Raw genomic sequence first — 24,039 nt, 5'->3', positions numbered from 1 at the left:
CAGCTGGGCTGGAAACAAATGCTGGAGCCTTGAGAGCTGGGAGGGATCTATGGCTGAAAGGCTCTATGGCAGGGATCCCCCAGACGTTTGGGTACCGGGGACTGGTTTCATGGAAGACAGTTTTTCCAAAGATGGGGTGGGGTGGGGGGGCAGAGGTGCAGGAGATGGTTTCAGGATGATTCTCATAAGCAGCATACAACCTAGATCCCCTGCATGCACAGTTCACAGGAGGGTTCACTCTCCTATGAGAATCTAATGCACGCACTGATCTGACAGGAGGAGGAGCTCAGGCAGTAATGTGAGTGATGCGGAGCAGCTGTAAATATACATGAAGCTTTGCTTGCTTGCTTGCTGCTCACCTCCTGCTGTGCAGCCAGATTCCTAACAGGCCACAGACCAGTTAGTTCCAGTCCATGGCCCAGGGGTTGGGGACCCCTGGTCTGAGGTGGCCAAACTCATCCACATGCATCCCACCAAGCGCCTAGACTTGAAGCCAGACTGCTGGGGTCATCCCTCGTCCTCCATTCCTACTGCGTGCTCCAAGCAAGTAACTGTGTCCCTCTGTGCCGTGACTTTCCCATCTGCATGGTGTGAGGAAGGGATGCTGTGAACACTCACAAAGCGCCTACAGATAATGCCTTCGTGGAGAGAACCCTCAGTAAATATTTACTAATATTATTTAAATGAGGTAATGGATATAAAACACCTGGAAGAGAGCTGGACCCATGGAATGAGCTCATGACACCCTGACTCCCTCCCCTTGTTCAGGTGGAACACCCCGAGTATCTCTCTATGCGCACTTCATTGACAAGGAAAGTAGCTCATTCCCTTGGGCTAAACTCCACATCTCTGTGGGCTTTCAAAAAGCAAGTGCTTCTGGGACCTGGGAGAAACCCAAAAGTGGCTGACAGTGGAGAGAAGATGGCTGCATTAGCTCAATCCCCAAGAAGTGGAGAACTGAGAACAAATCGGGAGGACAATCCTGATCATTGTGCCTGCTGTCAGCTTAGCGTCCTGACTCAGGATACTTCAGAGAAGGGAGTGTGGCGGGTGGGACAAGACACGAATGAAGGGGGCATTCACTGCCCACAAACCTGCTTGTTCACAGAGTAAATCCTTTCCTTGTCAGGCAGCACCCTGAGAGTTACATGCATGGACTCCAGACAGACTGTCTTGGTTTGAATCCCAATTATGCCACTCTATGGTCTAAGCTTTGGGCAAGCTAGTAAATTTCTCTCTGCCTCAGTCTCCCCATCCGTAAAAAGGGGGTAGTGTCAAATAGTTGTGGTAAGATTCAGATCTATTATAAGCTCTTAGAAATATGTCCAGTTCAGTGTAAACTCTCAGTAAATAATAGCTCTTATAGGATCTTTACCTTCACTCAGTCAGGTAGGAACCCATTGAGAGTCATATCACTAGAACTCTCTGTGAGGCAAGATTCTGAATGAGATAAAACTGCATGGTCTGGTGAAATAGATGTCTAAGAGCCACATGGATAGTGTGCAGGGAAATTTTCAGCAGCTTTGGGCTCTTCAGAGACAGAGGATAGATCATTATAAAAAAAATCACAAATGCCAAGATGTCTAAGAGCTAGGCTGGATTCATGAACAAGGGGGAATCCCAAGCTAGGCTCATGACCATTTCTGATGGCACCTCCAGGTCGGCGGCATATCAAAGGGTGGCACAAAAGTCAGCTACCCTGATGCACTCATTCTCTGGCTTAGAAAATGTACTGAGTACTCATTCCGGGACAGACACTTGACAAAATCTTTTATAAGGACTAGATGCAAATATGAAGGTTGAATGATTATACAGCTGATGAATTTCTGTGTAATGGAATAAATGTAACCTACAAGTTTTGAGTAAGGGGTCAAGGTCAACCTGAAAGAAAGTCTCTGAAGGGAGCAGGGCTTTGTGTTGTTCTCTTTAACAATTTTTTCGGTTACCTGGAGAAGGTCACCAAAGGTATGTTAATTAAATTCATACATAACATGAAATAGCAGATAGCTAATGGGATAGGATGACAAAGTCAAGATCCAAAGGATTTCAATGGCTACAAGCAAAAATGTAATAGAGTTTTATATAAGACCTGAATTTAGGTTAAGAAAATTGACTTCAGTCTTAAATATACTTTCCCTTTTTGACAGCAGTCCCTGTGAAAAAGATCTTTAGTTGACCATAAACTAAATATAAGCTAACACCACAGCTCTTCTCTTAAAGGGCCTAACACAAACCTGGCTTGAAATTCATTAATAGAAAATGCAGGGGAAGAAACAGACATGATACTTTCTGTAGGGTGGTTTGATTAGTCCTGGGCAATGTATTCTGAAAGGCATTCTGAAAAACTAGGGGGATGCAGCATGCAGTTGGTAGGGACTTAAAGGGATTCAGGAAAATTGCGATCTAAAGAACAGCTGAAGGAATTAGGTATATTCAGAGGAGAAGACTTGGGGAGATTATCACAACTATTGGAAACATTAGGGACTTCTCTGGTGGTCTAGTGGCTAAGACTCCATGCTCCCGATGCAGGGGGCCCAGGTTTGATCCCTGGCTGGGGAACTAGATCCCATATGCCACAACAAAGATCCAATATACCATAACTAAAATATCCCACATGCTACAATGACGACGGAAGATCCCATGTGCTGCAACTAAGAACTGGTGCCGCCAAATAAATAAATACTAAAAAAAAGAAACAGTAATATGTAGCCAGCCCATATAAGGTGGCCTATTTGTTCACAGGCATCCACCCTACACCCTGTAATAGGTAGGCACATTTTTATAATGCATGCAAAGGCACCATATAAGCTGGCAGTCCTCAGCATAGAAGAAGGAAATCAATATATTCTGTATTATTTCCAAAGGACAGAGCTGACCAAATGGGTGGAAGTTACAGGAAAACACATTTTGGCTCAGCCTAAAAAGGAGCACTGTCTAGGAATCTGCCTTACAACAATGAAATGAGCCGCCTTTTCCAAGAACACAGTCACTGATAGTATTCAGGTGGCCATCTGTGAGAAAGGCTGTAGGAGGGATTCCTATCCCAGGTGGCAGGTGAGATGCTATGACCTTGAGGTGGGCTCCCGGCTCTGAATGTGTAGAGCTGTGAGTGATTCAGCTGATATTCTTACTCCTACTCCCTGAAATTAGGGAGGCGAGTCACCACTCTCATGAGAGAGTCTAAAGATCCAATTAGGTTCAGAAAAGAGGTCTGTGTATGTCTTGCCCAAAGATGAACACGTGTCTTTATTTATTTAACAAATATTTAGTGAGTATTATCTATGTGCCAAGCATTGTGTTGCTGCTGCTGCTGCTGCTAAGTTGCTTCAGTCGTGACTGACTCTGCACGACCCCATAGGGTCTGACAATGCAATGAAGACAAGAGACTGTATTTATACCTTCATGGAATTTACATTCTAGAGGTAGATTATTCTCAACCCCACTTGCCAAATTGATGTTAAGATCACATCATTTGGAGGCAGTTCAAAGAACATAAATGAGGCAATGACCAATGCAAAACATCATCAGTGGGATACTTAATGCCATCACTTATTGAGTGCTTACATATTTTATGTAACATTATTGAGTGCAACATTCTTTTTACTGAAAAGGAAATTGAGGCTCAAAAGAGTTATGAAGCTAACCAAAAATAAAGCGCTTTTAGTAGAATCTCAAGCCTGTCTGACTCCAACTCCGTGCTCCTCCCATTGTGCTCTGCTGCCTCCTATGGAGAAAAAAACATGAGCAGGTGAACAAAACTACTCTTGGAGGTGTCCACAGCTCCTGGTTACGAGGAGACTGTTTGACCAAGGCTATTAAGCGAACTCTGGTTGACAATATTTAAGGCTACATCTGGAAAGAAAAACCTCTGAACATATCCCAGACTATGTTCTTTCTAGAGCAAGTAGCCTGAAGAAAATGGACGGCCCCATCCTTCAAAGGTGAGGACCTCGCTTCTGACGCACTGTGCAAAGGCGCTAGAAACCTCACCAGGAGCAAGGATTTGCCTTGGTGCTTTTGTCTCCCACATTTGCGCCGGTAAATGGGCAAATGAAATGCTGCAGGGGGTCCATGGTGAAGAGTATGCCATGACCTCTGGTATAATGGACCATCTTGACTTGAATCCACAGTGATAATTTTACATGAGCCATAGCACAGAGCTGCTCAGTAACAGGTGCGTGGCCCCAGCAGTTACGAGCCCCCAGTTTAGGTCCAGCTAGGTCCCCTGAGGGACTTGTCACTCTCCCTGGGACACTACATCATTCAGGAAGAGATGCTTAACCACAGACTGCATCCTTGTCATTGCTTTAACCAAGGCATCTACTCACGGGGATCCCCTGCCACCAGAGCCTCAAAGTTGAATGGTAGTTTCTCTCCTGCTTTCATTTTGAGACTCTCAGAACAGTAGCCCTTGAGAGGTTTGGCAAGAGAAAGGTCTCCTTTAGGACTGAGATTTTCTTTTCTTGCCCATGAGACTTTGAATATTGCTGCAATATTCAATAGATTCACCATTAAAAGGGGGGCAACAAGAGTTTCTACTCAAAGTGTTGAAATGAGAAATAAATTTCTTGGTACATGAAAAGAACTTAGAAGGCTGGTAAGTGCATCCCGAGAACTATGTAAGTGTCAGCTGTTATTGTTACCGTATTAGTATCCTGACTATTTACTACTGCTGCATCTGAAGGGTCGAGTGTGGGAAATGCTGTAACACCAGGCATGTAAAGTACTAAGGCTCACTGGCATTGACCATTTTTGTTTCTTAAATTTATTTGTTTTGGTTGTGCTGGGTCTTCATTGCTGCACACAGGCTTTCTCTTGTTGTGGTGAGGAGGGTCTACTCTTTGTTATGGTGCCTGGGCTGCTCTTTTTTGCAGAGCACTGGCCCTAGAGTGCGGGCTCAGTAGTTGTGGTGTGCAGGCTTAGTTGCTCCATGGCATGTAGGATCTTCCGGGACAGGGATTGAACCTGTGTCCTCTGCACTGGCAGGTGGATTCTTAACCGCTGGACCACCAGGGAAGTCCAACACTGATGTTAATTTCCCTCCAGATGGCTTCACCCAGTATGAAATATGCTTCTATCCCACCCATGGTGAGCATCCACTCCATTTAAAGTTATCCTTCTCATATGGAAGCAATATAATAAGACAGACTCATGGATACAGAGAACTAGTAGTTACCAGTGGGGAGAGGAAAGTGGGGAGGAGTGAGAAGAGGGCAGGGGATTACAAGGTACAAACTACTATACAGATAGGGATGTATGCCAGTGTTCTGTAAAACTCTGAATGGAAGGTAATCTATAAAAATATTGAACCACTATGCTGTGTACCTGAAACTAATATAAATCAACTATGCGTCAATAAATAATACACACATAAACAAAGCCATCTTTCTCATTTGGTTGTGAGCAAGGGAGACCCTGCTGTACATCAGGATTAGAGGAAGCCCATGCCAACCACTGTGGTCTGGGCAGCCACATGGAAATCCTCCACCTCCAGGGCTAATTGGGTGAGTGTGGCATCAGGGCATTGAACAGCTGTTCATGGCCTCCTTTCACAGTCCTCAGCAGCAGAAATCTGGGGACTCTGCTCCATCCAAAGATCTGAGATCCAAAAGCCAACCTCGGCTGAAAAGCCTGGTTTCCAGCCTCTCTCTTCTCAAGCCAACAATAATGCTTTCAGTGTGGAAAACTGTGTAGAAAGGTTAATAAATTTGGTGGGAAGGAGAGCACAAGGGAAGGAAAAGATTATCCCAACCATTGAGCTGTATCATGATTTAGTGAGAAGAACCTACATGTTGGCATCAGGCAATTCTGTTCACCACTGTGACCCTGGTCACCACACTACTGAGCCCCACATGAAAACAGGTACTTTTCTTATTAAATATACATATATATGTGTGTATGTGTGTATATGCATATGTGACTATATAAGACAAAGCAAGAGATATGACGATATAATGTGATTTTTGTTAAAAAAATATTATCCCTAAACAAAAGAGTTGAGAATGTGTTCCCTTTAGGAGATGCCACTTCAGGTGGCTTGGATTGTTTCCTTTTTACTGTTCTGTGGGGTTTTTTTTTTTCCCTCTCTCTCCTTTTTTTTTTTTAGATTTTCCACTAATTATATGCATTCCTTTTATAAGAACAACAAAAAACATCAAGTAAAAACCATGATGTGCAGTGACAAAATGCTTGCTCTCCAATTTCTGAAATTATATAAAGTTAAAACTTAGGGAAAAAATTGCAGTGTGAATGTTTGAACAAGAATTCATAAATACTTATCTAGGAAGACTAAACCTTAGGATGGCTTTTACCGAAATTGCTTTCACAGAAATTGTAAATGGAATAAACATTACTAACTGCTTACCTCTTAACCAGTTTGGAGGATTTTAATCAAGATTAGTGATGATATTTAAAACACACACACACACACACACAGAGCCCACCATTACACACTTAATAAAAGGCAGCAATTAATCAGCATTATCTGAGGGCTTGCTGAAAATCTCCAGTGACACTGAAGTTGTACTGCATTAAAGACTGTGCTGAATTTGAGGGTCACTTCTTGGTGTTCATCCAGTCCTTTATGATACGCAAACTAACAGCAATGTGTACTTTAGAGGACTCTGACCTGAACACTAGACTCTAACCATTTTCTTCTTCCTCCAAAACCAGGGTTTAAACTAAGGGTTGTCAGTTAGACATTAAGAATAACTTCCCCAGAGAAAACATTTTGGGAAAAATAATGTACCCCAATGACACTTTGAAAGCTCCCTTCTTAAATTTCCCCCAAATTTTGTGGTTACAAAAATAATACACGCTCATTATCAAATAATGAAAGTGAACAACACGCAATCAAACCTGGGGGGAGGGCAGTGGGGAATAAAACTTCCGATTCATAGAAAAAGAGATGGGGACGAAAGACGCCAAATGCTAACAGCGGTGTTCTCTGATGGGATAATGAGGGGATTTTTTTTTCTATTTATTTTAAAGGAAAAAAAAAGATAAATAGCCAAGATCTCCAATGCCCGGGAAAATGACAGCCCTCTCAAACCCAGTATTGTTAGACCAAAACCCAAAGAAGCCGGAGGTCCGGGGAGCATTCCTAGTAGAAAACATCCATGCATTCAGTAGAATATATAAATTCAGGACACTATCTGGAAAGCCTGGGCCAGACATAAAACATTCATTTCTATAAAATTGAAACAATTTATCTTCCATTCTTGAGCAGATGGGAGGGTAAATTGAGGTTGATTTTTTTTTCACCCTGGTGGTCATGTCGGAGGAAATATGAGTGTTCCCGCCTCCAGCGCTGTTTAAAATAAGTCTCTTGGTGCTGTGACTGGACTAGTCAGAAAGAGCACTGTGAAGGTTTCACCCTCCTCCAGGGGGTAGGCAGTACTGTAGGGGGGCTGCAGATGCTTGTCACGTGGGGGAGGGTGGGATGAAGCTGAGCCCCCTTGGTGCCTTGCAAAGGATGTAGAGAAGCAGGAGGGAACCACAGAATGCCCACCTCTCTTCTACAGCTGATGACTGACTTTCAGAATGTCACGTGCTTATCACACTGAGACCTCTTTGAAATCAGTATTTACTCGACTGATTTATCTCCAGTACCCACCTGTCACTATAAAGCTTGGCTACTGGCTATGTGACCTTGAACACGTTTCTTCAACTCTCTGGCCCTCTATTTCCCAATCAGTAAAATGCAAGAATCCTTTAAGATGCACTAAGCCACTAGTCTACAAGCCCATTATTTTCATCAGTGGGGAAGGTGTGTGGTTAAGAGGATGTCTTCCTGGGGCATGGGCGATGTGGAGACTCCACACCTTACCCAGGAAGGGCTCTAAAGTCTAGCTGGACTGCAGAAGCATATGGGGGAGCTTTTCATATGTACAGAGTCTGGGCCCTCGCTCAGACCCATGAAACTAAAATCTCATGGGGCAGCAATCGAAAGTCAGTATTTTAAATAAGCTCCCCAGGTGATTCTTAAGTATCTGCTCTATGAACTGGCATCAGAGAGTCAATTATTAGGGCATATTTTGCTCTTGTATCATCCCAAGTAACTAAGAAGGTTCAAGTTGCCTCTAAGAGGGGAGCAAAGGGCATCACCCAAGACAATCACCACCAAGGGAGTACAAGCTCCTCAAGTGCCTTGGTGCACAGTAGAAAAAGGCGGGCATCAGGGCAGATGTCCCCTCCCCGACCAGCCCCCCACACCCCTCCCAGCGTCTCAGGGTTTGCTTTGCTTGGGCCCACAGGGACGAGGTTTCAGCCCTTAGCTGCTCTTTCTGCCAGCTGTCTACCTGCAACACACAAAGCATATGGCTGTACTCAGCTGACTGACCACACATTTGCCATGAAAATGGGTCAAATTAAACATGCTGCCACTTGAGAAAATCCCTAAGAATGAGATGCAGGGTTCCCTGAGCCAACGGGGGGGGGGGGCTTGATCCCCTTAAGCCCATCTGAGGTCATCTTGGTAGGTGGAGATCCACTTTACATTCAGTTCCTGCCTGCGTAACCATCAGGAGTCAGTTCTCCTTCTAAGGGGCAACATTTCAGCTGGAATCAGGCTACACCAAAGCTTCTCATAAGAGAAGGAGCTAGGAACATTAGGTTTCATTCGAAGAGCTAAGATGACCTGTTTGTTGTTGAAATAGGTGGGAGAAAGGACAGTCACATTTCTACTGAGTCCTGGAGGAAGAGGAGGCGATGCAAGAAAAAAAAAATGGAGGGGGAAAGAAAAGGAGAATGAGAAATAAAAGGCCAAATAAAAACACTAGAAACCCTCACTAGGAAGAAGGGAATAAGTGAGGGTAATTAGAAGGAGTCACACACACACACACACAGAAAAAAGGAGAATAAAAAGAGAGCTAATGGGAGGGTAATCACATTTGTGCCTGGCATGGCAGTGACAGGAGCTGGGCACAGACAATGAAGCCAGGGCTGGAGGGAAGGGAGGAGGGCGCCCACAGATAAAAGAGCAGCGGCAGGCTGGCCTGCAAATCTTGTCTGGTGTGGGGGGTGGCTGGAGGAAGGTGAATAGGGCATCGCTGACACAGACAGGCAGCGGGGTGGGGACGTAAAAGCCAGATGATGAGCTAGAAATGGACAAAAGAAAGTCAGGAAATGTCATGTGTCTCACAGGGCTGTCTGACTCCATCTGAGTCACTTCTGATGAGACCTCGGGCAGGTCAGAGAAGGCCAAACACTGCCCACGACCTGGGCTGGGAATCAGAGCTACCCCCCAGCATTCTAGTCGCTGCCCTACAATGGTTCCGTGTTTGCTCTTTGATGGTCAGAAAGCTGAGAGAATATTCCTGCTCAGTTTTAGGGGGTCTGGAGGGGAGAATGGATTTTGGATCCTTTTGAATAATCTGCGTAGGTCAATCTCTGCTAACACCTAGAACCCAGAGGGAAAGGCAGCCTCCCTACTGGGCTGTGGTCATTTTCCTGTGAGTGGTCTCTAGGGAAATGTTTAGGATGGCATCATTCAGACAGACCTAAATAAAATTACCTTCTGTCAAGGACGTTTCTGAAAAAGACAGAGGGGCTGAGACCAACCATGACAAACACCGTCCTCCTTCTTGGTTTGAAAAGGAAACCGGATGCTTTGGTGTGGGACATTTGTTTCTTGTACAGATTTAGAATCCCCAAGCAGTCACTCCTGGGAGGGTGAGGAGCAGTGGGGAGTTGTAGAAATAGAAAGAACAGTACGCACCTGAGACAATGAAGAGGCCTTATTAAGATGGCATGGGCTGTGTGAGGGTATGTGTGTGTGCACACACATGCACACAAGGCACGGATCTGAGGGGAGACCATGGTATGTTAGTTGCATCCTGAGCAGGCAGTGAGAGGAGTGCTCTGATGAACAAGTCTAGTTCTGACAATGGCTTTTAAAACCTCAAGAAACACCTGTTCATTTTCCACAGCTGGTCTCTTCCCATCTCATAAATCATCGCTCCATCGCCATCCTTCAGCACTGAAATCTAGCACTATGTTCTCCAGTGGGGACTCTCCTTGGTGTCACACTCTGTATCTGAGATGCCAGAATAAGAAACCAGACTGCTCTTTACTGGGAACACCGTCAAATGCATGAATGTAATCTAATGGTGGTATTCTGAAAAACATATCGAGAGGCTGTTGGGTCCACTCTTTATCAAAAGACATCATTAGAGCCTTTCTTAATAACCTCCAAAGTGGCTAAATACATTGTTTTTTCTCCTCTCATATTTTCATGTAAATCAATCTCTCTTGCCTCCCTCACCCTCATCTATTGGTTTCCTTTCTTGTCTTTATTGACATTATTGGTTTCAAGAATCCGCCTGCAATGCAGGAGACTCTGGTTCGATTCTGGGTCAGAAAGATCTGCTGGAGACGGGATAGGCTACCCACTCCAGTATTCTTGGGCTTATCTTGTTGCTCAGCTGGTAAAGAATCTGCCTGCAATGTGGGAAACCTGGGTTCAATCCCTGGGTTGGGAAGATCCCCTGGAGAAGGGAAAGGCTACCCACTCCAGTTATGGCCTGGAGAATTCCATGGACTGTATAATCCAGGGGGTCGCAAGAGTTGGACACGACTGAGTGACTTTTACTTTCACTTTTCTTGTCTGTGAAAATTTTCAATTTGTCCCTGGTGTCCTAGCAGACAAATACCATATAGAGACCCCAAGGGCCTCTGGCTGTGTCTATGCGGCCACAGGGGTCAGAAGGCTGAGCACTTGTGAATCCACACAGGTTAGACAGAGACGTGGCGAAGCCCTGGGTCAGGGTAGGACCCTCCCATGCTGGGTCTTCTGCTGGGCACCCGGTTACCAGGGGTGCTGGGTCAGTCAGGCAGTGATTGATTTTGTTGCCAACCTCAGAGACCAAGGATGTAACCTCAAACATGCCATGTTCTTTTAATAACTCATTAGAAGTCTGTCATCCATGACTTTGTTTAAATCTTTTTGAAGCTATTTTTACTTTTAGTGAATCGGAACCTCTTGTGTAATGAACTCATTGATTTTACAACCTGCCACCCTGCCTGGATCCTGTCACTTGGGTGAACCACAGTGACGGACATTATTACCAAGATTCACACATGAATGTCTCAACCTGCCTCACTTCTCCTTGGGCATTTTTGGCAAAACCAGAGTCACCAAGATGGTTGCAATGCCCTCAATTTACATCGCACATACATATATGGTCCCCAGTTTCCTGAAACTCTTTGCTGTGTGGTCTTGAAAACTTTTATCTACAGGATAATTTTAAGACTATGTTTTACTTGCACAATCCAGATAAGTAAAACTAGATAGTCTTGAGAGGTTTCTTGTGTGTTTGTTCTGCTTTATTTTTAATATGTCTTATTTTGAAGGGTCCAGAAAAATAACACGCAGTGAGAGAACAATCCACCACATATACAGGCACCTCCTGCTCATCATTCAAGGGGTGTACACATGGAGCTTTAAGGTTCAAAGCCTTAGTAAGCAAGAGCTCTTCAGATCTAGTCTAATTTTTAGGCTGTGCCAGGACTCAGTTGTGGCACATAGGATCTTTAGTTGTGGCACGCGGGATCTGGTTCCCTGACCAGGGATCGAAGCCAGGCCCCTGCATTGGGAGCACATAGTCTTCAGTCACTGGACCACCAGGGATGTCCCCAAGATCTAGTGGTTATCCACCTTACCAGCCTTGTCTCCTGTCTCTGTGGACTGCACCTGTAAGCTACACTGAGCTACTTGTTTGTCATTCCTGGAAAAATCATGCTTCTTGAGTCTCCATGTCTTGGCATATGCTGTTCTTTCTGTTTAAAATTACCTTTGGTACCTATTAAACAGAACAGTTTAAGATCTAACTTCTCCATGAAACCATATTCCAGATTCTGGGATGTCACATAAAGAACTCCTTAAATGGTAGTCCTATTAAACTTTGCTCAGACCTTTATGATTACTCACCTAGAGCCAGACATCCTGGAATGTGAAGTCAAGTGGGCCTTAGAAAGCATCACTGTGAACAAAACTAGTTGAGATGATGGAATTCCACTTGAGCTATTTCAAATCCTAAAAGATGATGCTGTGAAAGTGCTGCACTCAATATGCCAGCAAATTTGGAAAACTCAGCAGTGGCCACAGGACTGGAAAAGGTCAGTTTTCATTCCAATCCCAAAGAAAGGCAATGCCAAAGAATGTTCAAACTACAGCACAATTGCACTCATCTCACATGCTAGTAAAGTAATGCTCAAAATTCTCCAAGCCAGACTTCAACAGTACATGAACCATGAACTTCCCGATGTTCAAGCTGGTTTTAGAAAGGCAGAGGAACCAGAGATCAAATTGCCAACATCTGCTGGATCAGTGAAAAAGCAAGAGAGTTCCAGAAAGACATCTATTTCTGCTTTATTGACTATGCCACAACCTTTGACTCACAACAAACTGTGGAAAATTCTTCAAGAGATGGAAATACCAGACCACCTGACCTGCCTCTTGAGAAATCGGTAGGCAGGTCAGGAAGCAACAGTTAGAACTCGACATGGAACAACAGACTAGTTTCAAATAGGGAAAGGAGTACATCAAGGCTGTATATTGTCACCTTGCTTATGTAACTTATATGCAGAGTACATCATGAGAAACACTGGGCTGGAAGAAGCACAAGCTAGAATCAAGATTGCCAGGAGAAATATCAATAACCTCAGATATGTAGATGACACCACCTTTATGGCAGAAAGTGAAGAAGAACTAAAGAGCCTCTTGATGAAAGTGAAAGAGGAGAGTGAAAAAGTTGGCTTAAAACTCAACATTCAGAAAACTAAGATCATGGCATCTGGTCCCATCACTTCATGACAAATAGATGGGGAAACAGTGGAAACAGTGACAGACTTTATTTTCTTGGGCTCCCAAATCACTGCAGATGGTGATTGCTGCCATGAAATTAAAAGACTCTTGCTCCTTGGAAGAGAAGTCATGACCAACTTAGACAGCATATTAAAGCAGAGACATTACTTTGCCAACAAAGGTCCATCTAGTCAAGCTTATGGTGTTTCCCGTAGTCATGTATGGATGTGAGAATTGGACTATAAAGAAAGCTGAGCGCCAAAGAATTGATGCTTTTGAACTGTGGTGTTGGAGAAGACTCTTGAGAGTCCGTTGGATAGTAAGGAGATCCAGCCAGTCCATCCTAAAGCAAATCAGTCCTGAATATTCATTGGAAGGACTGATGTTGAAGCTGAAACTCCAATACTTTGGCCACCTGATGCGAAGAGCTGACTCACTTGAAAAGACCCTGATGCTGGGAAAGATTGAGGGCAGGAGAAGAAGGGGACAACAGAGGATGAGATGGCTGGATGGCATCACTGACTCAATGGACATGAGTTTGAGTGAACTCTGGGAGTTTGTGATGGACAGGGAGGCCTGGCATGCTGCAGTCCATGGGGTCACAAAGAGTCGGACACGACTGAGGGACTGAACTGAACTGAACTGAAACCTTTAACTGGTTTTAGAATTCACTGCAATTTCCTTGTTATGTGCCCACCTATCTATCTAGACTATTAGTTCTTTCAGAGCAGAGACAACATCTTCTTATAATTAGCAACCTAGCCTACCCTGGGCCACAATGTGTAATGCAGTGAATATTTGCTGAAAACATGAATGAGTGAGAGAGTAAACGACGGAATGGCATGGTGAGAAAGTGTGTGTTAATTGCTTCAGCTGTGTCTGACTCTTTTCGGCCCCATGGATTATAGCCTGCCAGTTTCCCCTGTCCATGCTCCAGGCAAGAATATTGGAGTGGGTTGCCCTTTCCTTCTCTAGAGGATCTCCCTAAACAAGAGATCGAACCCAGGTCTCCTACACTGCAGGCAGATTATTTACTGTCTGAGCCACCAGGGAATCCTGGAGCAGTGAGGGGATTTCTATAAACAAACCAGCTCACTCAGACACACACATCACTTACACATACATCCCATACCACACTCACATGAACACATATAGATCCAGGTAAACTGAAGCACAATGCAGTGGCTGGATAAAGTTGCAGGTAAATCCTCTGTCTCACAGAATCATCCGCTGGATTTTTTTTTTGTATTAACGTCCTTGATCAATGTTCTTCCTTGTCTGAAAGTCATGACTGCTTCATTGCTACTTTTCCTTTGGTACATTAACCCAGATTTTTCACAAGGGAATTCATCTTAGCTTTCAGTGGCCTAGGATTTGGTTGTTTGACTTCAAAAGAATGTTCAGGTATTTTACCGTATGCGATATAGGAATACTAAGTGAAAAACGTAAATTCCCATACATGCAGCTCACCTCCACCTCCTGGAACATTAAATAAATTATTCAGGAAAATCAGGCCTACCATTGATTTTTCCATAATACCCCAATACATGTCATTAGTTAGCAATCCATCAGGTACTTTTCAATTCAAGTGACAGTTTTCACGTTGAAATCAATTTCGATTAATTTTGTAAAAATAATTTAAAGAAACATGGCATCAGACCCCTGATTTAGATCAAGATGTATGGCATCTTCTGCTTTTCATTTATCTTGTCATTTTAGGAGGAAAATGCAGTCCTTTGTCTGGCACTTCTTTATATACATGTAAACTCATGCTGCTTATCACTCCTGGCTCCATTATTCTCCAGATAGTCACTTTCCCCCACCTCCTAACAGTTGCTCCGTTATTTTATTAGTGTCCAGAACGAGACCTCGTAGACAGTGATGATCAGAGAATAATGGAAATTAGAGATGGAAATGACAGATTAGGTCTACTTGTCTGTTTCCTGGGGCTAATGTTCCTGTCAGTCTGTAACTTGGGGCTTTAGCCTGTCTTATTTTAAATGACACCATTGTGGGGCCTCCACCATTTCCCTGGAGGCTCTTGTCTACATCCTAAGACTGTCTCTACACACAGCCAGAGGGAATGACAAAGCCTTGTGCAATTACCCAGTGAAGTCAGGCCCATCCTCACATGATCTGTCTACAAGACAAGGGGCACGGAGGCTTGAGTGATTAGCCCCCAAATCCAATCACTGCAGAGAGCCAGCCCTGATCATTCAGGGCACAAAGTGAAATGATTTTTTGTCATTGTTTACTTCAGCAGCAGGTATGCTGGCTAAGAGATCTCTTTGTCAGTTATTCATCAGCTTTCCCAATATTTTACTCAATAAGAATCATAGTCAACTGAGATTCTCAGCCATCACGTAAGCTAAAATCCTGGTGCCCCAGCAACCATGCAAACATGTCAGGGGTCAGAGAGTAAGAGGACTGAACAGCCTTTACACATGCACGGTGAATGGCACGCTATTCACACTCTGCTTGGCATCTTTGAGCCAAGCTCTCCCCACCAATCTTTCAACAGCAGGCCACCTCATATGCATTTACCCTTCTCCAAACTCCTTCCTCTACATTTTGCGGCCTGCCTCCCTGATACAATCACCAATTCAGTAGAAACGGAGTCATCCTTCTTTTCCACTAACAGAGAAATTTCATGGCATTCTGACTTCCCCCAAGTTTTCTGACCTGTGACTCAGATTTCCTTTTCTTAACTTCATTCTCTCTTGTCCTTATCGCTCAACTTCAACCCGCTCCAGCACATTTGCCCTCATCGAACGTCTACGGGCATCTATCATGCCTTGACTTAGTCATCAGCTGGCCAAGTTCTCTGAGTGGAGTTCTTCTATCCCTTCATCATAAATCACTCCCTCGGGCTCTTCAATCATTTTTATTGCTCTTCTCCAAACTCTCACCCATTTGTCTCCATATTTATTGCTTTGAGAGTCCAGAACTACATTCAATATTCTAGGTATGGGCTCATCAGAAACATGCAGAAGAGGCTAAGCATCGACCTCAGGGCTAAGAGTCCTCAGTGGTGCTATGGGAACTGATGGTGGTTTCTTTTCTCCACCTTGTCAGGCTGCAAATACATTTCAACTCTGCAGTCCAAGCAATCACTCCAAGAGGGCTTTTGCCCTGATTTCCAGTTTCCCCTGCCCCACTGACTGCTATTATTAGCATTATTGACCCTTGTCTCCCCACACTCTCCTACTGAACACAGTCAAGGCAGAAAATGGGTTCTTAGCACCCCAAATAAAGTATAAAAAGATAAAAAAAGCAACAGAAGATAGACAGCGGTGATAGTGGCCCAATACTATGAGTGCACTTAATGTCATTGAATTGTACACTTAAGAATGGGGAAAATAATCATTTCTATGTTATGTATATTTTATCACCATGAAAAATTTAAAAAAGTAAAATAGATTTAAAAACAAAGCAATGGACATGGTAACTATTAATATTTTACCCCAGTTGTCTGTGCTCGGGGGAAAGCAAAGGTCTCACAGAGAGACGGTAATTGGGGATCAGACAAAACTCCTTTATCTCAATCCTGCATTCCCCGAGTCTTTGCGTCTCGCCCGCTCTGACAGTGCTGGTGAACACAAGCCTCTACTCGTGTCAGTCTCACAAAGCTCGTGGAGCTCTGGGGGAGCTGTGCTAGAGTCTGTGTGTCTTCACGTGTCTCCAACAAAATCATCAGCTAAGTCCTGTCTGTGGAATCCTCATGGTTGACGGTGGTAAGAAAAAGAAGCCTGATTCCCAGATCCCAGCTGAAGGCTCTGAACTCAGAAGCGGAGAGAAAGAAGAGAAGGACGTCACTGGGATGGTGTAAATATGGGTGCACAGTGACAGGTCACCCGTTTGATGTTCAGCATAGAACCACCCTTTAGCTCTGTCCCTCTAGACCAATTGCTCCGAGTCCTGTCTGCCTGAGGGAGTGGTAATATCCAGGACCCGGCTAATTCGCCATCCCCTCACTTACCCCTGGTTGGTTCCCCATTCATTCCGAATGCAAAGATGCTTGTGTACTGGATCCTTCATGTACCCTTCGTAGCAGAGGCATTCCCCTTAGAAGCAGGGTGAGGAAGAAGGAAAAGAAACACAAAGAAATTGATTGACATGTCTGTGCTGGAGAAACTGTAATGATCAGATCAAACTCTAACAGTGGCAGGGATGAGGCCATAAATCCCATTATGCCATACATTCCCATCTCCACTGCCCATGTGAGGGAACACAGCACCAATCGTCCATTTTCACTACATGATGACTTTCACTAGGGGAGGAAACTAACATTTACACAGCACCTGTTACATGGGCTCCGCAGACACAAAACCCAAGAAGGACTGAGCAAGGGACTTTTTCATCTTTATTTTCTCAGTGGCCAAATACTGCAAGGTACGTATTAGATGATAAGTACATGTTTAAAGACCACATAAGTGAGTTATTTTATCAAATATTTCTAAGAAACTTGAAAAGTATGTATTATTAGCAATGTTATGCTGATAATGGAAACTGAGGCTCAGAAAAATTAAGGGATCTGGAGAAAGCTTTTAAATGGCAGAGTTAGCATTTGAACCTATGTCGGTCTGACTACAGACCTTTTTCCCCAACCAGGCTGTATAGCTAGCCCAAGAACGACTGTTGTATTTAGAGGAGGCCACTTATAGCTATTATGATTTTATAAGAACTCTGGGTTTTTAAATGAAAATAGCTATAATTTTTTTTTAATTTCTGGCTATACCCCGAGGCATGTGAGACCCTAGTTCCCCAACCAGGGATCTAGCTCATATCCCCTGCATTGGAAGGCAGCATCTTAACCACTGGACATCCAGGGAAGTCCAAGGCTAATTATCTTTGTGCTGATAAACAGAAGGATCACCTATGTTTGTTTATGGTATCACTATATTTCATTACCATTCGTTACCCCGATAGGGTACCAAGAGGTCCACAGCCTCTCTGGCTGCTAACTGCTGCTGCCAACTCGCTTTCAGTCGTGTCTGACTCTGTGCGACCCCATAGATGGCAGCCCACCAGTCTGCCCTGTCCCTGGGATTCTCCAGGCAAGAACACTGGAGTGGGTTGCCATTTCCTTCTCCAGTGCATAAAAGTGAAAAGTGAAAGTGAAGTCGCTCAGTCGTGTCCTACTCCTAGCGACCCCATGGACTGGAGCCTACCAGGCTCCTCCGTCCATGGGATTTGCTAGGCAAGAGTACTGGAGTGGGGTGCCATTGCCTTCTCTGGAGTCGTATGCAAAACTGTAGTGTGTTTATGTGTGTCTTTCCTCAGCAGCCTTCCATAACATTCATCAGATGTACCAGCCAATCCAAGACCCCCCAAAAGATCAAGAATCATTGCTCTACTTAGAATGACTTTGAAGAAAGTTGTAACTGTTTCCTCCTGTTAACAATCCCTTGGGTGATGCTGTGCATCCCTAAACTGCTGAGACCAGTTCCACTACAGCAGCAGCACTGAGTCTTTCACAGGCTGCTTCTTTAACTTGCAGGTAGTGAAAGAACAGGGTGTGACTCCCTAACACTTGGAAATTGCTATAAAGGCACCAGGCCCTACAGAGACAAGGGGTAAGGTTTCTTTATCTCCTTGGGAAGAGATGCTCTAAAAGGACAGAGATGGAATAATAGCTTTGAGAGCTATTTCCTCTTTTCAAAGATAAAAAACAATAAAAATGGAGTGAAGGGGCCTTACAGTTATGAGGGCAGGGATTGTGTAGGCTCTGAGCAAGAAGTTTTTGTTAAACTCTAAGCACAGACATTCTTGCCAAAACTGCCCTATAAGCTACTGCCCATCAGAGTCTCACAACCAGATAACACTCTTCGTCCTCTCCCGCACCGACTCAGTGAAGGTGCTCAGGAGTGGCGTGAAAATGAATCACTTCCTTTGTGAGGGATACAAAGGGAGCGTTAGAGCAATGCTTTGTCTCCTGGATGACAAATTTAGGCTTCCACGCGGGCCAGATTCACAACAGGCTCCAATTTACTGGCTTCAGAGGTGCTGAGCTGAATCTAGGAATGGTCACGAAGCTGGGAGTCAAACATAAGAAAGCACAGCTGATGATAAGGCTTCTGGTGAAGGCTGTTTCACTGATAGAAGGAAAGAAAATGGACAAGGACCAGAGGAGGGCAAGAAGGGAAATACCAGGAGCTGGGCTTCTTACCGTATCAATTTCAAAGAAAGCATGGACTCTAGACTAAAAGTTACACAAGGGGAGGAATAAGCTGGTTTTTCCTCTTTTTGAATAGACCTTGTATAAATACTGTGTAATGGACAATAATAAATTAATTAAAGTATGCCCTAAATTTATAGATACCACTACCTCTCCCCAAGATGCCAATATCAAGCCAATTAATGGGTCAAGTGTCCAGATATGATTCTCCCTTAAGCAGATCATCTTTTAATTTCCTTGTGGACATTTAGGCATGGATATGATATTACAAAACAGGAAGTAATCTCAAGAGGTTGTCAAACCCATCACTCTGACTCTTAGAAAGTTCTTGGCTGGATGCCTTGCCTAGAATTAAAGACTGACAAAAAAGTGAATCCTTCCTCCACACTTGAGATCTAGTTACCACAAAATGTGTAGAAATAAATGCAGTAACAACCCAGAGTTCGAGCAGAGCTTGATTTTCCTAATGATGGCAATACCTACCATTTGTAGAGCACATTTACCTTCCTCAAATTGCCTTCATAGTCATTATCCCCTTATGAGGTTTCCATCATTCATTACAATGTGGGGACACCATTGACAACAAAAGCTTTTCTCCATACAATGGTAAATGCAGCCCCAAGTCAGAGCAACACAGAGATGTTTCAAACATATCAGGTTAGAGCTTGAGGATTTCCAAAATTTGCCTCTTAAATCATCCTCATTTCTGGGACTCACCAAACTTTTCTCTTCTGTATTCCTCTTCAAAACCAGTTTGGCCATCTACATTGAAAGGAGTTCAGACTTGATGAGGAAAGTTGCTATGGCAACCAACTGCTAAATCTTGACTTTAAGAGGGGTTTCGTGCAAGCACAGGCTCTGACTGTTAGCTGTGAATTTTAAAGACCCCACAAGGGTGTTGGATGCCCTCCTAAGCTCGAAGTGTTACAGTCTCTGCATCTGCTGTGACAGATGGCAGGGAACACATGACGTGCCGACTCTGTGGTGGTGTTCATAGGAATCCAATGCAGAGACGTGTCTCGGCCACGGAGAAGTGCCCAACCGCGATGAAGCGTGCCCTGCAGGAGGCACTCAAAGGCAGCCACATTGCCAGAGAGCACAACCCCACCCAAGAGATGATCCATGTAGGGCCTGGAGATGCTTACACTTGATCTGCGCTTGACACCCTGAAGGCAGACACCTCGAGGTACCTTCCGTGATGTGCAGTGCCTTCAGTCATTTCCCACTCATTCCACAGACAGATGGAGGCACAAACCTCTTTGAAGGGTTAAAGGAAGACCTTGAAGCCAGAGCTCCTCAGACATGACTGGGCTGAACACAAGTTCTTCATGAAGTAAATACAGAGATCAATGCCAAAAAGCCCTGATCATCTCCAACCTTCAGGTAGCTGCTGACTTTTATTTAAATGAATTGGGTATGCTTCATCCAAAAAGAGAAATCTTTGCAAGACATCTGGGAGGGAATAACATCTAATTGCCTGGTCTCCTCTTCTGGGCAGACATCAGGCTCAGAATCAAATAGCCACAGGTGACTCTGGGAGGACAGACAGAGGGAAATAAGCCAAAAGTACACCCTGAAGCAAGGTGCTTTAACTGAGCCACAAAAGGAGTTTGGGGTGAGTGGGCAATCCAGTGGGCAGGAACAAAATGGGAGCTGTGGTACCCCGCCAAACTGGGTTCTGAAAACTAGGGAAGACTAGAGAAAGAGAGAGAGGAAGGTCTTTGTTCAGAGCGAGGAAAGGGGAGGAGGGCTAGAGTGAGTCTGGGAACTAGTCAATGCCCCTCACCAGATTTTACACACTTCTTCCAGGATGGGACTGGCCTACACAAAGATCTGGGACAGAAGGAATTTCAGTGACCATCTTGGATGGTGATTAAAACTTGATTTAGCTTGGAAGCCCATCCTCCTTGCAGACTCATAAAAGCTACATATCCTGAAAAGGGCAATGAAGGTCTGTGGCCAGAAATGATGGGGGCTGTGAAATCCAGCAGGTGTGTGAAGCCTCCACAGCTGCCCATATGGCAGAACAAAGGCCAGGAATGGAGCAGAGAGAGAGTGAAGTTGCTGAAGCTAGTCAGCCTGTATTGCCATCAGAAAACCAATCAACCAAAATATAGCTGCCACAAAAACCCTTAGAAAGTACAGAAAAAGTCAATGCCTGGCTGGATCCAGGCAGGACACAATTTCAGTAGTTTGCTGTTAGCCCCACGTGACCAGAGACACACCCAGGGTCACCAACCTGGCAGGATCTGGGAGAGAAAGTCAGCATGTGGTTGCCAGAGGGCTCCCAGGCTAGGAGCTTTAGGTACGTAATGTCCCGCCCAAATAGCACAGTGGGAGAACGGCAAGGGGAGGCTGGAATGGAACATGGATCTCAAGTTCCTTCTAGCTCTAGGCCTTCTGCAGATTCCTGACCCATCTCTAGGTCTGTGTAGCCACCCTCCATAAACCATGCCAGGGCGACATACAGAGGGTATAACAATGTTTATTTTTCCTCTGTCCTTTTTCTCCTTCCCCGGTGTGTTATTTTTCTATAGCCACCATAAAAAAATTATCACAAACTTAGTGGTTTAAAACAAGAGAAATTTACTACCTTGCAGATCTGCAGGTCAGAAATCTGATGTGAGTCTCACTGGGCTAAAAACAAGGTGTCCATGGGGCCATGTTCCTTTCTAGAGGCTTGAGGGGAGAATCATTTTCCTTGCCTTTTCCACCTTCTACAGGATGCCTGCATTCACTGGCTCCTCAGCCTTCAAATCCAGCAATGGTTGGTGGAGTCCTTTTCATGTGGCATCACTCTGGCCTCTTCTCCCTCCCTCTTCCACTGTTAAGCATTCTTGTGATTTCATTGGGCCTACTTGATTAATTCAGGATACTCCCCTTATTTTAAGATCAGATGTACAGCAACCTTAATTTCATCTGCAACTTGCATTCATTTTTGCCAGGTAACATAACATTTTAACAGGTTCTTCAGATTAGGAAGTGAACATATTTTGGGCCCATTACAACACCTGACTTCCCTGGTGGCTCAGACGGTAAAGCGTCTGTCTACAATGTGGGAGACCCAGATTTGATCCCTGGATCAGGAAGATTCCCTGGAGAAGGAAATGGCAACCCACTCCAGTACTATTGCCTGGAAAATCCCATGGATGGAGGAGCTTGGTAGGCTACAGTCCATGGGATCTCAAAGAGCTGGACACGATGAGCAACTTCACTTCACTTCACAACGCCTGAACCCTGAAGAATTGATGCTTTCAAATTGTGGTGCTGGAGAAGACTCTTTCTTGAGAGTCCTGTGGACAATAGGGAGATCAAACCAGTCAATCCTGAGGGAAATCAACCCTGAATATTCATTGGAAAGACTGATGTTGAAGCTGAGGCTCCAATACTTTGTCCACCTGATGCAAAGAGCTGACTCATTGGAAAAGACCCTGATGCTGGGAAAGACTGAGGGTAGGAGGAGAAGGGGTCAACAGAGGATGAGATGGCTGGATGGCATCACTGACTCGATGGACATGAGTTTGAGCAAGCTCCAGGAGATAGTGAAGGACAGGGAGGCCTGGCGTGCAGCAGTCCATGGGGTCACAAAGAGTTGGACACGACTGAGTGACTAAACAGTCTACAACACCTACTCCACCTGGTACTCCAAACTTCTGTGCGGGTGATGAGTAAACACACACTTAAGTTTGGAACACGCTGGAAGGGTGCCTAAGGAGAGCTTCAGGCTCTGGGGGAGGGGGTGCTCCTTTGCAGTGACTGAGCACCAGTGCTTGCGTGTGTGTTTGTGTGTGTGAAAACATATACATGTGCACTTGCACAGTTCTACCCATCCACATGGGCAGAGCCCTCAGCATGGCTGAGAAAGCACATGTCCCAACACTATGGCATTTCCAAGTGAGTTAGCTGGAGGACTGCAAAAATATCGTGAGCTTGACTTGCAGCCAATTCCCACACTCAGCTCCTTGGAGAAAGGCTCTAGGATAGAGTGTGGGAGGCGATAAAGTTTCTTGCTGATGAGTGTGTGGGATGACCACATCATCCCCTGCTCAGACAGAAGCAGGGCGGGAAGGGGGAGGGTTTGCAACCCCAGCATTGATGGAAATGGAAGTCTCTGCAGCCATCATTTCCCAGCGGCTACCCTGAATGAAGATATCGCACCTTAGTTCTGTTGGGGGTTCTTGTTTTAACCTCCATCCCTGGCTTTCCAGTTGGAATTTCATTAATTGCCACAAATACTGGGAAGCCACTGGCAGGGGAGGGGCTTCCCAAAGGCATTTGCAAGTGAATATTAGCAATGAGACATCAGGAGGGGCTGAAGAGGTGATGGGAGCTTCGCTGTGGACAAGTAGCTTCTTCAGCTTCCAGCTTGGGAAACAGGGATGTCCAGCAATGGTGACTGGTGAATAGTGTTACAGCGACAGGTGTGTTGGCCTTGACCTTTACAACCCCACTTCTGCTCCGATTTCATGGTGGATAGAACACCAACTCTGCCTGCGGTAGCCATGGGACTTCAGGCAAGGCATGTACTTCTTAGGGAATTTGAGCACTGACCTAAAGTAAGGAGGGGTTTATCTCTAAGACCGACCAAGCTTAAAACATCAATCCCTCTTTCCACGTGTTATTCAAAGAGCTTCCTGTTCTTTAAAACCTCAGGTGAAGCTTCCAAGACCCTCTGGAGGTCACGCTTCTCTCAGAAGTGACTTTAACAAGTGAGATTGGCCAGGGCCTCCTCATGCAGGTCAGAGTGGGCCAGAGACTACTCAGTTGCCTGGAGAGGCCCTACCACTGAAATAAGCCTGCTTTTCTCTCCTGAGCACGCTGGCTTTTGGGCATGGTGCACAGCCCATCTGTCTGGTTTGGTGTTTGCCTGACAGCGTGGGAGGAGCAGCAAGTAAGCACAGTCTTAGACATCAGATGTTTAAAATGCTGTGCTTTCTCCTCCATATGGGGGCCTAGAATCTCTGCGATGGGCCCACGTAACAACAACTTTTAGACCTAACAAGGTGAACTTTTGATGCTGCGGTTACCTGTTATTCCCCCAGAGAGCTGAAACGAT

General features: G+C 44.8%; 1 protein-coding gene across 2 annotated transcripts in view; it reads right to left on the bottom strand.

Annotated features, from left to right (window-relative positions):
• The window catches only part of ASTN1 (astrotactin 1), a 353,111-nt gene that overhangs the window by 155,948 nt on the left and 173,124 nt on the right, over positions 1-24,039 (bottom strand). For both annotated transcript variants that reach the window (XM_006047010.4, XM_025285587.2), the window contains exon 8: positions 16,785-16,869. In XM_006047010.4, the coding sequence (XP_006047072.1) occupies positions 16,785-16,869 (85 nt within the window). The remainder of the gene's footprint in view (positions 1-16,784; positions 16,870-24,039) is intronic.

Source organism: Bubalus bubalis, chromosome 5 (genome assembly GCF_019923935.1).
Source record: "Bubalus bubalis isolate 160015118507 breed Murrah chromosome 5, NDDB_SH_1, whole genome shotgun sequence".
Classification (NCBI taxonomy): domain Eukaryota; kingdom Metazoa; phylum Chordata; class Mammalia; order Artiodactyla; family Bovidae; genus Bubalus; species Bubalus bubalis.
Note: the sequence above shows the minus strand (reverse complement) of the source record. Positions and strands in the feature narration are given on the sequence as shown.